This window comes from Aplysia californica, unplaced genomic scaffold (assembly GCF_000002075.1).
Source record: "Aplysia californica isolate F4 #8 unplaced genomic scaffold, AplCal3.0 scaffold00008, whole genome shotgun sequence".
In the NCBI taxonomy this organism is placed as follows: Eukaryota; Metazoa; Mollusca; class Gastropoda; order Aplysiida; family Aplysiidae; genus Aplysia; species Aplysia californica.
In genome coordinates this window covers 504,978-523,698 of record NW_004797278.1, presented here as the reverse complement: position 1 = coordinate 523,698, position 18,721 = coordinate 504,978, and the positions used below count along the sequence as shown (strand labels likewise).

General features: G+C 38.0%; 1 protein-coding gene across 1 annotated transcript in view; it reads right to left on the bottom strand.

Moving 5' to 3' along the window:
• Positions 1–2,691: 2,691 nt before the first annotated feature.
• Positions 2,692–18,721, bottom strand: part of LOC101863707 (protein FAM219A) — a 21,961-nt gene continuing 5,931 nt past the window's right edge. The window contains exons 2-5 of the mRNA XM_005089672.3: positions 13,351–13,429; positions 12,872–12,956; positions 9,947–10,051; positions 2,692–6,342 (exon numbers count right to left, since the gene is read on the bottom strand). Coding sequence (XP_005089729.1) covers positions 6,153–6,342; positions 9,947–10,051; positions 12,872–12,956; positions 13,351–13,429 — 459 coding nt within the window. The 3' untranslated portion in view covers positions 2,692–6,152. The remainder of the gene's footprint in view (positions 6,343–9,946; positions 10,052–12,871; positions 12,957–13,350; positions 13,430–18,721) is intronic.

The following is an 18,721-nucleotide window of genomic DNA, read 5'->3' as shown; positions in this document are numbered from 1 at the left end:
TTATATGGATTTCATGGATCAATCAAAAAGACAACCAAAAGGAATGTACAACATAAAAAAAAGAACTGTGGAAAAAAGTCCCACATGCTATGAACTACAGTCAAAGAGTACATGGAATGTTAGTGCTAACACTCCTACATCATAAGTTAATATTAATAATATAAAAATCTTTCAAAAAAAGGTATGCTTTTGTGCAGTAAAGTCCATACTTAATCAATAAAAGACGCGTCTCATCTCGAAAAGTACAAGAACAGCACCAAAATTTCATATAAACAGCAAGAAATGCCGACTTCATTCAAAGACAGACTTGTGATTATTTCAGTTTCCAAGTAAAGATACAGCCATCATTGTTTTTCATTCCGGTTGCTGGAATACACAGACAATGCACTTTGAAAACTAATGTTGCTGTCTTATCAAATATTTGCATTTCTCAGATATAGTTGTCTCTCTTCAAAGAAATGGAAAACTTTCCCAAGCCTGGCTTATTTTAAAAAATAACCAAAAAACATCAAATAAAGTTTGCCCACAGGAGACAAAATATCAAGGGTTTAATCATATTACTGTTGACAAACACAAAATATATTTCCTGTCTACTTAAAGCACATAATTTCAGTTCCAAAAGCAAAGGATACTTATACTAAAGCATATAATAATGAATCGCACAACTTAAGCTTGAGAAGCTGAAATTGGACAAAAGATTTTGGGGACTATTTGCTGTTGGCTAGAAAATGTTTGTCACTTCAAAAAATAATGTAAATGTGAAACGTTACAGGTATGAATTCAAGACATAATAAATATATGTAAAGAACATAGTTGAGAGATTAAAACCTGGAGGTTGAAGCTTTGTCATTTTTAAGAATGGCAATGGCATTCTTGACGCTTCCAGTGTGCACAGATAGGAGGTTACAGGTTGGGAGGATGGGGGGGAGAGGTATATTATAAGATGTTTTGTTTGTTTGAGCAAAGAGAAGAAGATCTGTATGTGTTAGTGCAGGGAAATGCAAAACAGACAGACAGAAATAACAGAGGGAAAGAAAAAAGAAGTAGGACCTGCCAGTGGCACCCTCTAGTCTCCCTCCCTCCCTCCTTCTTACACAATGTAGGCCTACACCTCTGCTTTCCTGTCTTTCCATAACAGACAACAATAATTTAAGGGTCAGGGGAGTAGGAAGAGGGGCGCAACTATGCTGTTGAAGGAGGGGAGAGGGGGATCTTATAATTCTCGGGGTGTAAAAGTAAAAAGATACACAATTGACAAACGAGTGTTAATTGGAATTAAAAAGAGAATAATTGTTGCAATATGATGTGTGACATACTCAACTGCCAATCTGGTTTTCTAGAACCCTATTAAACTCAAAATAGAACTTCGGTATTTCTCTGAGAATAGTTTCACGCACACAAAGCTATAAAAACAGGCCAAAAAAATACCAACTTTTGCAATTAGGACATTCGAAAACCTATTTGTCCCCAGGTGAGGTAAGAGCGAGATACAAGTTTTCCTTACTTTTTGCTCCCATGTATTTCACAAAATGGTCATAATGCGGGCATTCACATTCTTTAGAGGAACAACAGCATGAGACAGATTCCCAGTGGTTTTTTATCCATTTAAGTCAACAAAATAACTCAGATTCAACGAGCACATAAATGAGTGAACTCAGATTGAACAAAGTCGCAAAAAATCCTATCTACTCTATTCCAAGAGACCATTGATCGCACTTATACATGGATCATTACCCGCCTATTGTGTATATTTATTTGCGTCCTATCAGAAGCCTTCTTTCACACAACACATGCCCTGTACCTGGGTAATTCATTCTGCTTACAAAAACATACCATCCAAAATAGAACTTGGCTGTGACATCATTATGAGCATCTCCCTGCCCACAACACTTTATCACTAAAAGATACAATCAAAATTGGTCATTGCTACGTGGGTTACATGAGTGCAACAAAAAAGAAGGTAGACATTTGAAGATGCAAATGCAATTGAGGAAAATATGTCACATGTCTCTCAAGAGATTAGCACAGATAATCCATAATGGAGACACAGTGCAAGGCAAACAATGTAATCACAGAGAAGCTGTGAACAGAAAAAGTCAGGTTATGGTGAAATACAACAGATGGGTACAAAACAATGTGGTGTAATTATTATATATACTAAATTACAGGTAGAGCAAAATAGGTGATAAATAAGCAGACCTAAAAATTTAAGAAAAAAAATTAGCATTCAGCACAGGGAAATGACAATATGTTGTTTTTAATTATTTTAAAAGTTGAAAAATTAAATGATCTCTTTAATAAAATGTAACAATAACACTGGAAACAATCCACTCTCAAAAGACACATATTCCCATACCGGTACTCGGTCAAAGACATGGTTGTGACCCAGAATGATCTATACAGAGATTTTCCAATTTCTAGACATTATGCGCACTCATTTTTTCATAAGGCCATATGATACACAGAAGAGGAACATCCTTTGACATCATCAAACTTTGGTATATCCTATAAAGGCAAGTGACAGATAGCACAAATAACTGGACAACCAAATACCTTGTCTTCACACCACACGGTGGCATCAGTAACAAAGCACAGGATCAACACATTATCCGTTTTATATTTTATAACAATGCCAGGTCCTACATTGAGTTCCTCGGAAAGAATAGATAAAAACAAAACATAAAATATTTCTTTTTTTTTCTCCACTCCATTCCTTTGTGAACAAAGCTCATCCGATACTACGGGGTGGACTTGCCAAAGATTTTTCTCCTGACCAAGAGGAAACCTCTGGTGACCTGTCCCATGCCCCACTGGAAGAAACCAAGATAAGCACCCACTTTTTATTTATCTTATGTAATCAAAAAAACTTTTGAGAAGTAAACATAAGCATTTTACAAAGTGGTTACCCCTGGGAATATATTACAAGCAAATTCCCACACTTCAGGTCCCAGAATTAGAAGACTGTCAAAAGAAGTAAATGCCTTCTATAAGTAAATTGTTCATATGAACATGAAGAATCAGATCTGAGGCAAGATAAAAGTTAGTTCAAAACAACTGAAAAAAAAATGAGACTACCATATCTATATAATAATTATAACATTCATGCCAGTGAAAAAAAATGCATAGGAACAACAAGTAATTAAGTTACATGAATGTGGTTTTCCACTCGACCACCCACAAGATTCATTCCTCCTAGCACCCCCGTACCCCTTTAATACCTCCCTTTTCCATTCATTTCGAATCAAGAAGCAATTTATCTTTCTTAACTCTTTGAACACACATTCTCTGGGAATTTTTTTTTTTAAATTAAATCTTTACTCTTCAATATGACCTATGTAAACCACCCATGTTGTAAAGGAATCTAGTCATATCATATATCAAATCAAAGTTAAATGCAGGCAAAAGTTGAAAATATAGGAATCATGAATGCACAACTCGTATTTGTAGAGATAATGAAAAATACTGATGAAAGCTGACAGCATTTTTTCATAGTTGCAGGATTTCGTGACAAATGCCGAGAGCACAGTTCCAAGTTTACCTAATTGACTATGGTTCCCGTCACAGGTATGGGGCGGACGGCCGACAGGGTGGGATTCGCAATTTTGTTCCGTATCTTGTGCTCCCGTCACATGCACGGGAACGGACTCCAGTGCTAGTTTAGCCACTTGTTTCGTTTTATGCCAAGTTTGGCGGAATTTTGCGGTAACTTTTTAAGTAATTGAAGGTGAAGGACAGTCACCTCATCTGGGGTTGACCTGACCGGAACTCGCTCTATGTTTTTTTTCTATACAGCTGATAGTAATCCGACAGTCTTGTCAAAGTAACGGTCGCATGAACTAGAATCACATAATTTCGCTGTTTTCGAAACTTTTGTTCGTTTTGCTAGTTCTAGTGACTCAAGATATGATGTGATCTGGATATGTACCCAAACACGGCCCGAGTCAGTTTTAGGGCTAGATCTAGCACTAATACTGGTGTTGTAGTTCGCGCGACGAAATCACAACTTCGTTCCCTACATCTTTCAAATGTAATTCAGTGTATGGGTCTGAATAAATGCACAGACTAGCTTTTATATTTTCACCAAACACTCACACGTGGATACAAATCAAAACAGAACACTTTGAACTTTTATTTTTGTTGTTGTTGTGAATTTCATTGTATCTGTCACGTCTCTGGAAATGTTTCGACAAATCAAATTCATGACAATTTTTTAAAAATCATATGAATTAAAGTATTAAATCTAGACAACTTAAATTTTTTTGCAATAGATTAAGTTTAAATGTAAATTTACTGGATTAAAAAAAATTACAATAGGGTAATTCTGAGAGTTGTGGTGGTGTTCTGAAATACCCCCAAAAATGCCAGTACTAAGCGCTATTGACTGGTGAAAGTGGCCTGTAGTCAGTGAGTTAAAGAGTTAATATTTCAATAGCATTAATTAATTTAATTTTAGAGAATTGTACATTATTTTTAAAACCGTAACCATAGGAAAAGAAACCTAAACAAACGCAGCATGCTTTTATCCCAGAGAGTTCTCTTGTCTTACAGTGGCGTCTTTTCAACCTCTCCTCACAGTAGGAATATGTAAATACATAACTATGGTGAAGAACAATAATTTTTTAGTTCACAAAAAATTTCACTTGTAGATAAACAAAACAAGCGAAAAAAGAGTTGAATTCTTATGTGCTCAGACCTTTCACATAACCTAAACAAAACTATAATTAATGGTACTTTTGAAGGACAAAATGCTGAAGAATTTCAACAAGAGGAACATGAACTAACATGACACAATAAATTCATCTTTCCATTGTGATGAGATTTTTTTAAAAATTGAACACATAAAATTTCAGAACACGGTTATCTTTTAGTCCAGACTGTTAAACAATGGTCCACAAAACCAAAACCCTGGAACTTAAAACATTGTAAAGAAGCAGACAATTACATCTACACTTGAGATACTATGACCAAATCATATTAATAACTATTAACCAAATAATAGGCTATCTGAAGCATTTTAAAAATTGTGAAGCAAAATAACAGCTGTGAACAAACATTAATGTAGGGACAAACCCAAAGAAGATATACAAACATTCTGAACAACACAATTTTGAAAATTATTTTTTTTTTAATAAAGAATTAAACTAACCATGTCATATTGTACCTTCTCCCCATCACCCCATCTTGCGTAATTCAATATGGCAGTTATTTCATTGGTATGAGGAATACCATCTCTCTCATTTTCTTTGACACTCTCCCACACGAAACAACCTTTAATCGAAAATGAACATTTCAACATAACCCTAAATTAACTTTATATTGGACAGCAGATGGTTACAGACCACAGAACATAACTTCCTGGTGTATCCTTTCCCAACTCATTTAAGAGAGTAGATCTTGAATATGTGCTTTACTTTCTCACACCTCATGTTTCAATCCCATAAGAACATAGAAATGAATAAAACTGCTGATGGATTAAGAACTTTTTTCATCTTACTGATCGCGGGGGTCTACCTACACCAAATCAATCTGCAGGGCAGTTCTTCTCTCTTTCATTTCCCCTTGGCAGAACAGTCTACGACTCTATGACATTTTGGTTCTGTTGGGGCTTTTTAAAAGTGCTATATTTTAGAGGCACAACCCACATCTAAACATTTGCTTGCGACAAGGCTGAACTAGTACAAGAGGAAGTCGTTTTCTTAAAGCTAAACAAATAATTGTTACAAATGAAATTAGACTGAAAACACAGCAATGTTTAAATGCTTGCGTAAGTCTATGAACAGATTTAATATCATCCAACATGCAGTCCAGCTACATCTTCAAACAATACATAGCAGTGAACTCATTAAAAAACAAACATTAATTCAATATGAGAGAGAAGTACGAAAGATATAATCAATCTTTATGCTTAAAAAACCAACACCACATTTCCATATTAATAACTTTTACATGTCCTCCTTATCAATCATGCACTTTTCCCAGATTATAAACAGCAGATTATAATCTTATCCTCTGTGAAAAAAGGTGGCATATTCATATTGTACGCATAGATATACAGATCAACTGCATACAATTTGGAATGAGTGCAAAAATGTTTTAACATCATTCATCAGTTTCATGTATTCTGCCACTTTCAATAACACAGCAGCAGCATTCTATTGTACGTAGCAATTGCTTGGCACACCACAGCAGGTACATCGCTCATTCAATGGGCGAGGAGGTATCAGATCCAAGTCCTCATCATCAGGTTCTAGGTCTAGGTTATATCCATCTTTGATTAACTGTTCAGTGATTTCCTTTTGTGCTGCCTTGGGTAGTCTTGGTATATCAAATTCATCCTCCTCACTGAAAAAAAATAAATAAACAGTAGGTATTTTCACTCAGACAAATGTTAATATATATACAAAATGAGTCTTTTTGCTCTACTGCCTCAGAAGAAGGTGAGTTATGGATACCCTAAAAACCACATGTCAAGGGTACACAGTTTGCTCTGTTCAATACAAACATAAAAGAAGAAGGAACATTCGTTGTAGCTAAGAAGAATATCCCAGGACAAAAGGACTAAAAGATAAAAAAATAAAACATCACTGCTTAGGTATCCCAGAACATATACATATACTTACACAAACTGTTGAAGAATTCAACATGACTAAGATTTATTGCCATGTTCAAACCAGTTTGTTCTGAATTTGTTTTTACTCATTTCAAGGTATATGAACAGAAAAACAATTAACTAGACAGGACCACAATACCAGGGCCAACTTTATAACATATTGACAGGTCTAAGGTGGCCCGAGGACTGACAAGAATCTTTTTTTTTTTAACAGTACATCTGCGGAGCTTACACACATATATATAGCCTAGCTTCTGACCCTAACTTCTTTTTAATTTGAATTAAAGCTGGAGATTTACGTGTAATTGGTTGCTTGTTTGTTTATTTTTCCATGGGTATGGCAATCCTGCAAGGCAGATTTAGATGAGGCAAGACTAGCCACAGTTTGTCTCTAGTCTCTGGCCTTTTCCAGTCTGCCAAAAGTCAAAATGGCAACACTGGTGGTATTGGTATCCCATTATACCTCCAGCCCCACTGTACCGCTAACTTTATGCTCATCTTAAGGTAGACAGTATGAGGTTTGACTGTATATGTCACTTTTAGATTTTGTACCAAAAGAGAGCCCCAGCATAGTGGATTTAACACCCCCCCCCCCCCCCCCCCGATAAAAATTACTAATAGTACCAGCATTTTAACATTTAGAATTTGAATATTATATTTTGACATAATATTCCTCGAGCACAAGAAATTGATACCACAGATTAACCCTATCCGTGCGTCGTGTTTTACTTTCGTATCCATACGACGTGAGGAACTCTGTGCCCCCACTTTCCAAAGAGGAAATTTACTCGTTAATCCGATCCCTACGCTTTGCATAGCTCTGTCAAAATGATTTTTTGCGTTATACTGAAAGTTTCAAAGAGACCTTAGCACTAGATGTATTCTAAAAAGTGAAGAACACAACCCCTGGAGTACAAAACGATCCCAGACATACGGATAGGGTTAAGAAACAGCAATTCAACAATTTTCAAAATTTTGGGTTCGGAACAATTGAACAGCTTGACAGCGATATGATTCAGAGCTCTGACACAGTTTTCAGCCATCACCTGTGGTGTGGTGGTCAGGCACTTCAATGTTGCAATCAGAAGGCATGAGTTCTATTCCCCTGTATGAGAATTTTTTGTCAAGTATCTCTCACAGCGGCAAAAACTGGCCGAAATCGTGCCTCTTAGTTTCCCAGGCCAGCAACATCTGGAAGTCATTAAATCACCGTCGGAACTGCTCCATGCCGGGTTATGCGGGGGGTCACTGGCCGCTACGTTTCGCATCAGTTGCAGGCGGGCAGGTCATGGAGTAATTAACACTTTTGACACTAATTATCGGCAGTAACCTCACTCTAACCACAAATTATTCCATACAAAAAGAAAAGAGCAAGATTCCCCCTCTTAATCTGCGAAAACCCGATCTTAATGCGACCATATTTGCCGATGTTACAGTGTGTGCAAAATGTTCTGAATTTCATCTATATTAATCTGTGTGTGCTGCACTTAATTCACTTTTAATTTCCAAAGTTCCAGTTCAATCTCAACAAATTTTGGTACATGCACTGATGACATGTTTGTGCTTTACATGCATAATTTTCATCATTGTTTGAAGAATAGTTATTGCAATATTATTAAGTCGCTTACATCTGATTCTCATCCAGTGCCTTGTTATTTGGCGCATGCAACTGTGTATTCTGGATTCTATGCTATATTAAGTTCAACAGTTCTCTGTTAATTTCATAGATTGTTGTTTCTATGAAAGACAGACATATTTGTGCTTAATGTGTAAAAATTTCATCTTTGTTGATAGAGCCGTGTTACGATATTAGGTAGAATCCATTTGCACGTGATTCATCTCTAACAGGTTTACTGAAATCTCCCAATGGAACACACACATGAGAGACATTCCTCCTCCTTGAATGAACTTTGTTGCGTTTGTGGGTGTAAGTAAGAACGTGACTAAAGTACAACGGAGGCTGAAAAGAAAGGCTAAGACATGCAAGTCATTGCAAAGTGGTATTTTATTAATTTATGATATTGACATTAGAGAAGACACAGATGACAAATATTCGAAGTCTTTTTGCCACAAATGCCACACGAGGATCTATGATACTAAGAAGAATACCATCCCATCCGCCCTTAAAAAAGCGCGAGATCTGATCAGAAACAGCCAACACATAGGGTGTACATTCGACAATCAAACTACGATAAAAGATTGCAGGGTTTGCCATCATCTTGTCAGTTTATCAAATGGCTGCTTGAAATCAGCAAAGGAGCCTGCCGCAACAGTTGCTGGTGACTCTCCCTGCACCAGCCCTAGTCTCCACTCACAATACAGCCCTGTCACAGCCAGTCAAACAACCTCCACATATGACCCAACAACCAGACCCTCTAGTTCAAACACACCACATTCCTCTGACATAACTAATAATTCAGTGTATATTACCATAACTCTTTCACTACCAGGGGGGTTTTCCTCACCTGGACCGGGCCCCATCTGTGAATTACTTTTTTACTCTGCCTACCGTCGGACAAATTAAAGATTTTTTTGTTCAATTTTCAATATTAGCCACATGTATTATAAATACGGAAATAAAGGGGAAATAATGACCTATCTCAACATGTTGCTAAAAATGATCATTTTTCAGCCTGAGATTTCAGATTCGATAATAGCGAAAGTAGGTGCAGCTTTGAGGCAGAAAGTGGACAGCCGTGAAAAACGGCTCGCTGTCCAGCGCTGGGGGGTAACTCGAGCCGTGATATAAGACGGCTGTATTTGATCACATGCAGTTTAAAAAATATCCTAGATATCTTCGTTGCGTTTTCACAAACTGTACATTGAAGATGGAACACAATGTGTATATTGATAGCCCTGCTTTCATTTGTGAGCGTTGATACAAAATGTGTAAAATTGCCGTGGTATGTAACCCCGCGCGTGGAGTGATCGCAGGACAGGTAGACTGACCGGCAGCTGACCCTGGTCACGCTGACTTAGCAGCGTACGGCCTGGCGAAACTAAACGACCACTGATTCTGCGCTGTGCTCTATCTCCTAGAACATTGATCCCTCTCAGTCCAGATTAACCAGAAAAGGCAGGGTCAAAGAATGGGGCCTCCTAAATGATTTCAAACTGTGGGCGGGAGGTGTATACGGTATTCAATAATTACAGGCCTTTGTAGTACCAAAGTTGGAAGCATGCAAAGGAACCATTTAACATACTTTTGCAAAATAAGTAAGACATTTTAAATAGATATCTTAATACTTTCTTTTTTTTTCAACAGCTCAATTTCATCAGCATTTTTACATGCCAATAGACTAAAACAACTATGCAAAGCAAAGACAAAAGTATCACCTGTCATCAGACATTATCGCCACTAAGGGCTGCTGATCAGCAGAGGAACCATCCATATCTATATCTTTCTGGGTCACTCTGCTGTTACTACTTGGCACTGTGAGTCTAAAAAAGAAAGACAATAAAAAAAAAAACATGAGGTGCCGAAAATCAAACAATCAGGAAGGAGAAGAGAGGTAAAAATGAAGAGGAAAAGAATAAAGAATATAACTAAAACTATAATTTAACACTTTTCACTACGATAACCATGCATTCGTAATTTTTCTCAATAGGCCTACTATTCTGCACCTTGTTATTATCTTCACCGATATGTACATCAAATTTACCTTTCTTTTCATTACATCGTTTCTACAGGAAAAACATTTTTTTCATCAAGAGCATAAATATAATATATAAGCCATGCTATCATTTTTTTTAAAATGCCTTTCTGTTTGTAACTGTAGACCTCTCTTTCAATCTAAGTTTTGTTTACAATGTACAGCCACAGCATTGATGAAAAAAAATCTTAACACAGGGTGACTGCCAACCCGGCTTTTCAATTTTCAAGGGGCATGTTACATAACAATGACAGCGCGTGCTCCATTTATACATGCACACACACACACACATGTAAGTACACTATAATCAATCAACAACATGTCAGCGTGGCACTGGGATACTGTGTGACCTATGTATTTCAGTCTGTTCTTACTTACTTATATTTTCCTCTCATAAAAATTGCCTCTATACAAACTATATAAAAAATATTCTTGCTTTGAGCCTAACAATAGGCCTAGAACCAGAATATCGACTGTCAAAAACCAGCTTGGGAGTCAAGATTTATATAATAAACATGAAAAACAAAAAATTACAGCTGTAACTCAAAGTAGAGTAATAACTTGAACTGCTGAAGTAGACCTATTCAGTGTGAGAGGTGTAAGAACTGTGGGAGGGCAAGATGCAGTGACACTGAAAATCTGCGAATCTTGAAAAGAAATCTAAAATATAGATCAGATATACATGTAATTTACTATCATGAGAGAGAGAGAATGAGAGACAGAAAAGACAGAGAAAGAGAGAGAGAGAGAGAGAGAGAGAGAGAGAGAGAGAGAGAGAGAGAGAGAGAGAGAGAGAGAGAGAGAGAAGAAAAAAGTATTCACTTGGTGAGGTCACACTACTCTAAAAAAAGACAAAGACAATGAAACAAACGTACTATCACTCATCCAATGAAACGTGAACCTTTTGATTAAAAAATACGGCTTACAAGGTATGAGTATGACCGATCCCGATTCCTCACAAGGCCTGCACCATTGTGCGCTTTGCAGAAAGCACTAGTAATAATCAAAATTCTAAATACTAAATTTTGCTTTCAAGTTCAGTTTTTGTCATCTGGAGTTGCCTTCAACCCCACCCCTCACCGACTACTGTATCTTTTTTAAAAATCAACAATCCCCCTATTTCGGAGCCCTATACTTTGCAGCGCTCAGACTTTGAATGAACTTTGGTGACCCCAACAATCACCAGTACTCACAGTGTGATGCGAACGCACAGGTTCACTGACCAGTCACGATGGCGCGACAAGACGCTTGTATAACTTTCTTTTTTTTTCCGCAAGTGACAGCACAGGACAAATATTGATTTATTTTCATGGCGACACAGCGTTTGTAATGCAGGTTACAATGTTGCATTAATCAGACTGCTACCGGCAAATTTCTGGGTGGTAACGAAAGCGAAAGTAGATCGAGCTTCGGTATCACACATATATTTCCGCTTGCCGCCATAGCAGCCTGTTCGCGTGAAACGTACTCTCAGACTGGCAGAGCTCCCAGTGAAAAATTTTCCCAACCCCTGAACTTTGTCGGAGGATCGCGATATGCAGACAATGGCACAAAACAAAAACACAAATATAGGGGATCTGAAAATTGGGAAAACCATTTTGGATGGGTTGACAAAGCTCCCAAGGCTGTAATTCGACTGCCGAGTCTTGATCTGCGCGATGTGTGCCTCTGTTCTCAGATGTTCTTTCAATGTACTCGCACCCTTTCCTTTTTAAGTAACAAATTGCACCACTTGATAAGGCTTTTCCACTGACGTTTATCTTGGCAATGCTATCGCCTACCTTTGCTTGGAAATCTACTCCATTGATTGTCACATTCACCACATCTTCTAACCACTGATACTTCCACTTATTCTTGCAATCTTTGTCTATTTCTTTCACAATGGCCTCTTCACTCTTTGAGAGAACGTGAAATGCCATTTTCCAGGCTTCTTTGTTCTCTCTTTCCTTCCAACACAGACAGACCGAATGTTTGGGAAAAGAAAATGTTGCCAGATACATGTATTCGCATAAATTGTGAAAGTCAACCGATTTCGATAAAAAACGGAAAGGCAAAGTAAGTAGTAGAGTTGTGAACAGGAAGTAAAGGTGGGCGGTTAGTGCCAAACTGGCATACACCACTCTATTATTATGTTCTCCAAATTTTCGCATTTTTTTCTCGGAGAAGAAAATTATGAAACCCGTGCAGACGCGAAGCGTGACGGAAACATGACCACGCGATGCTCAGCGATTCCGCGGCCGCTAATCTCATCCCCGAACTTTCTCCGAACCGCGAACTACGGAAATTCGCGGATCTGCGGAAGTCTGAGAGCCCTGGACTGGGAAAAGCCGAAAGAATATCACAATCGCGACCGGCAAAAATAAACCCAAGGACATTATCTGATTTGGTTTTCAAATGTTCGAGAGCATTTATGTATTTTCCCAGGTCTTTCCTGAGGCAATTTACAGATTTTCTCAAATTCCCAGGGCAATCCCGGGTCTCGGCAATTTTTTTCAAATTCCCGGGGGATTTCCGGGGCCTGGCAGTCACCCTGTCAACACATACATTGGTGAATCTGTTGGGAAAATATTAATGATAAGGAAAAAAGATATCACAGAACTCAACATACCTAGATCGAGAAACAAAACTGGTTTTCTTCGGCTGTTGATCAATCGGGACAGAATTGGATCTTCTCGCCATGTCTCTCTGTCTCTCTGAGAAGAGAAACAAAGCATAGAGGCAGTGAGACGATGTCCACAAATTATTAGTAATACAAATCCACAATTCAAAACCATATGATCAAAAGTTCATGATAGCAATAAAATAATTTTAAAATAATCATTGTTTCAGAACACAGATCTACCCTACAAACAGTATCCTTTTACAAAAAGAGAAAGACATGAAACAGCAACAAAATTAAACATTTCATTACAATATGCACACAAAGCTTGTTTGTGCAATCTCCATAATTATTCATTGAGAGACGTCAAATAAAGTTTCTGTTCAATACTTTCAGAACACTCCTCCCCACCCCGCACCCCCAAACCACCTGTAACATTCATTTAAATCCGTCATGATTGTCTGTCCAACTCCATGTCAGCTACTTGCCTATCTTTTTTTGCAATTCTGAGGTTTTCTTCAGAGCTTTGTAGGCCAAGGGTTTTGTAGGGACTGGCTGATAGCCATTCTGGAAAAAGAGATATGAAACAATTAAAAGACAATGAATACTATAAACAATGATCTTTGTCTACATATAAAAGGAATCTACACTAGCATCAAAGAGCAAACTGGTGACTCGTTATGGAAAGTCATGGTGTGGTAGTGAAAGGGAAATCTAGGGGTGTTTCAGGAGTGCTTGCACCTGTATTTCACCAAAATTTGATGATTAGCAGTTGCTTCGATATTTTCTTAAAAACGATTCGGGATGGATTTAGCAGATGATGCGTGTTCTGCAGCAAAAAATACAGCAGTTTAGTAGTGTCCAAAAGCAGTGCATCTGCATGTGAGAGTGAAAGTAAAATTTCAGCGAAATTTCCAATTATTATAATAGTGAATGAATTTTGCCCGTTTGCACTAAAAGAAAGTAAAATAAAAACTAAAATGAAGCAATATACCAGAACTGTACAGTACTTATGCATACATTTATTTTCAACCTGAATGGACGCACAGAAAAAGACCACCCAGTGTCGGAGAGAAGTACCCAATTACATCAACTTAACAATGAAAAAACGAAGTAAGTGGCTAGCCACTAGTAATTATTCAGGTTTAAAATACATGCATGTCAGTAAGGCATAGGTCTGAAACACACTTTAGGTATTGCTGACTAAAATTTTAAGTATTTTGAGCTTGTTGTCAGTATAGCCATCATTACTAAATACTAGTCTAGCCGTACTTAGGTTAAGCCCTATTGACCAAACCCTGTTGAGTACACAGGTCTCATTAGTAATTACTCAGGTTTAAAATACATGCATGTCATTAAGACGCCTTCTGGTTTTGTCTCAAATACAAATACTTTAGGTATTGCAAACTAAAACTTTATTTAGATCTACAATTCAGTATTTTTTTCTTTTTGTCAGTCTTGCCATCATTATTAAGCACGGCTAACCTAACCGTCAATAAGTACAGCTAGCCTGCCAGTCTAACCGTACCTTCCTTGACAAAAATATTTCTCAGAAAGACAAATCAGGATTGTCACACATTTCAAATCTCAAGACTCTAACTTTAAGTGAAAAAAATCAAAGGCTATTCACACAAAAAAACTATGTCTTTTTGTTGGACAAGCTATACTATAAATTTCTTAGCCTTGTCTTCTAAAGGCTAGAGTAGAACTTTACGCTTCACAGTACTCACAGCACACATTTCAGATTACACAATGCCACAATGTCACACCACAAAAAGTGACCGTAGAGCCATAGTGTTACATTCTGCACGTTTTTGAAAAACAAGATGGATTTCAAGAAGACAGAAGATTGCTTTGTTGTTATGGTGGCAGCAAAGGAGTGGAAGGTTTAAAAGCCTAAATTCAGCATGTCTGTGAAGCATGCACCCTTATAATTTGAGAAGAGTATCCCACGATGAATATCATTGATGCCCCCGCTGTCATTTTCACTCATCACACTTTCATTGCCTAAAAAAATAGAAAAATCAAGCAAGTGATATCTTCCACTTCCACGGGTCCACAAGCCATGCGAGGCAGTCACTTCTCACTTCTTCGTCTTTTCTTTTGAAATACAATATAATATAGTGATTAATTAATGTTGAAGCCTACTCTTAGGTATCGAATATAGGTGTGTCCCCACCCCACCCCCCTATTGATTTTCAGCATTTTGCACCCCCCTCCCCCCCACCCTTATTTCATACCCCTCGTTCATTATTTTTCCGCTTGCCACGACCGAGGATCATGTGAAACATTGTATGTGTCATGACGCAGTGGAATCAGGCGCCCGTCAATTTTGGGGCATGTGAAGTTATTGGTATTAGCATAAAGCTTATTCATTTGCCTGGCTTTGGATGGAAAAAATACCCATCTAACTTGAAGACAAGTTGAGATATTTGCGATTGAAGAGGTGGGGGTAGCCTGGTTTCAGAGGTAAAATTAGCAATAAAATGGCCACCAAAGTTTAGTGACTTCCAAAGCTCGCGAGTCCATGGAAACTAAAAATCTTCAATTTTTGTGCCTTTAATCGACGTTTTCCAGTTAAATCCATATATAGAAATGTGTTTTTTAATGGCCATAGAAGGTGCTGGGCCAAAAAACAAAAATTCGAGAAAAATTTCCAAACTGGCAGAAAAATGCTGGTTTCTTGTACTTCATTATTTTGACGAGCGCCTGATTTAATATAAATGATATTATTTAACATTTATATAGCGCATTTCCCAAAAAAGTAGCTCAATGCGCTTTCCATTGGAATATACCCATTTTCAAAACCTTTCTTACTACTTCCTTTCTTCTCATGCAATATATATTTATGCTCACACACACGGACTATTTTCATTCAGACGTAGGCACAGAACAACTATAATAAAAATAACGTTAAAAGCTTATGAAGGATAGGCCTGTAGGAACAGAAAATGCTTAAGATGTCTTTTGAAGCTATCAAGTGTTCTAGTTTGTCTTAGTTCCATGGGTAATCTGTTCCACATAAATGGACCAAGATATGAGAAAGATCTCACTCCACATGATTTGTAGATTTTACTGGTGCCACAAGTAGGGTGTTATCATTTGATGAACATTCAAAACACGCCAAGTTGGTAGCTCTAGATGTTCGTCCAATGAAATTATAGAGCAAATTGACCCATTTAGACATGAGGAGCTCAAAAGGATAGTCAGGAAACAAGACTTCCATTTTTCTATACAAAATCTTTCAAATGAGCTTGATTTTGTATGAAATAATACTACCTGATAAAAAATAAGCTTATTTGATAATTTTGTTATACCATTGTGCAGGTACAAAGAACAATTTGAGTGCAAAACATTCGGAAATTGACCTATATTATCCCCTTTGAACCCCAGGTCATTCATAACAAGAGCGTATAGAAAGGTTATTCGAATGGGCAAAACTACTCGTAATGTCTTATCAGCTTCTGAGAAGGGGTTATTCACGTGTTTGTAGCACTTTATAAATAGAAAGCTATGAAAGATACAGCGTTATATTCATCGTCGATTAACACACTCCCACGGTATTCATGGCCAAAACACATGTTTCCTGGCGCACGCGCGCTGTACACCAACAGTACACACTGAGTGACCCCGGCAGCCTGCCCCGAACGTCCGACGTAATCGGTTGCTGATAAGTTTCGCATCTCAGCAGAGACACAGGGCAAGAGTTAATTGAGCGGCATGCTAGAATGAATTAAATTATAATTTATGATTGGCATGGTCTAAAGTTATCAAAGAAAGCTTTACCATTATTTAGTCACGCTGCCAACATATTCTTAAAGATTCCATGTTGTGATACGATGCTATAAAAAAACGCTCTCATCTCGACACCCCTTTCTCGCAAAATCGAAATATGCACACATAAGTTTTAATTATAACAAAATAACTATGAAATGGCTAGTAAATCTGATTGCAGAAATGATTTCTCTACCCAAAAATACATTTGGTAGCCAAGTTTCTGTCGAACACTCCAATTAATTACTGAGATATTGTCGATTTTCTTACAAAATCTGTTACTGTGTGGTCCACTTCTAGGAGTATTTTTCTATATGTGGGTCATTCATATTTTGCTGACCTTTACAACCCCATTTTATTTATGAACCGATTCTTAAAATTCAAAAAGCATAGATCTAATTCTTAGAATAGCAAACTCTTTCTTAGGTACCAAATTTTAAAAAAGGCCGGCTCTATTTCTCCGAACCGTTTCCGTTCTCGAGATTTGTTGCTCTCTGTCTCTTTCTGAATAGGCTGTAGTTATTCGCACAGGGTGTGTGAATACTATGAAATGTTATTCGCACAGGGTGTGCGAATACTATGAAGTTATATTCGCACAGGGTGTTTCAAAAGAAGGATGGAAATCGGGCCTACCATTTCCTCATTTTTTCCCCTCATCGCGCAAGGACAAAGATCTTAGGGGCTGGATTGAACCAGAGAGTTGATTGAACTTTGGTGGACCCGCCGTGTTTATATGTATTAATGCGCACTAGGCAAACAACGGACTTATACTTTGGCCTATACATTCATGGGTCCTAATCGACCGCTACGCGAAATAGTTCCCGGCGACGCGAGGCGGAGTGAGTGAGGGCTGCGAGTAGTACTAGCTGCGAGAATACCACGAGAGAGAGATAGAGAGAGAAGGGGGGACGAGACAAAGTTGTAAACGGACCTGCATTTTATTATCCGAATCACTGAAGAGATCGAAGTCCGAAATATCTAGGCGTCGGATGAGGATGTTTACCGCAGGAACAGGCGCAGGGTTCTCACTATTATATTAGTATTACTTGATCCCAGCAGCTGTTTCTTTTTAGGGGGAGGCAGTGGAGGGAGACCAGAAGTGGATGATTGACCAGCAGGTTCCTGATTTTCTTGATTACATGTCGTAGGCTTATTTTTTGCTCCTTTTCTTTTGAGGGGGAGGCAGCGGAGAGAGACCAGAAGAGGAGGATGGACCAGCAGATTCCTGGTTTTCTGTATTAGTCGTAGTACGTTAATTTTTGGTGGACCGCACCTTCTGCATTTAAGTTTAAGTTATTAGGATACTTATAGATCTAGTATTCGACAGTCGGGGAGGGGGGGGCTGCCACATGCAAATCATTTATAATAAACAGAAAAGTGGACCAGGAACATTTTATAGTTTGCTCTGCCCAAGAACTTTACTTTATAGTGGACCCACATTGCCAGCCTAGGCTAGGCTTAAGAGGTACCATGAGACTAATTAGAGACGATAGAGGCGCGGGTGAAGTTTACCAGACCAGTGAAAAGAGGGGGAGATATGGTGGAGGTATCTAGATTTGTTTCTAACGTGTACTGTAGCTATGCTGTCTTCTCAATTCAGTTCAGACTTTTTCTTCTTTTCGCTTACTTGGGCCAAGACTTGTCCGTAGCCTAGATTCTAGGAGAAATGGAAAATCGGGAAGGATTTTTAACCTGTCCTGTACCGTGGTCTCGATATATCCGTATTAGATCTAGATCTAATATACATGATGAATAACAAGCAAGCATAGAATGACCATTCCTTTCTTTTAAAAAAATTCTTTCACTCACACCAGAATCTACTCTTAAATATCTAGATCCACATTAGATAAAGAAAAATACATGTGTATAGTCTGTATTTAGTAACCCATCATCATCATGCCCATGTAGATCATAGTGGGAACAATAGATCTAGACATCTAATGGGCCTGTCTGTTCTCAGTGTCACTGGGAATAGTTTCTTGGCCTCATCCCAGTGACACAGGAACAATTCTGGCCTATTCCCAGTGCTTTCCAAAATTAAAAACCTTGGCCTAAAACTAAAGGTGGGATACCTGGGTGTGACAA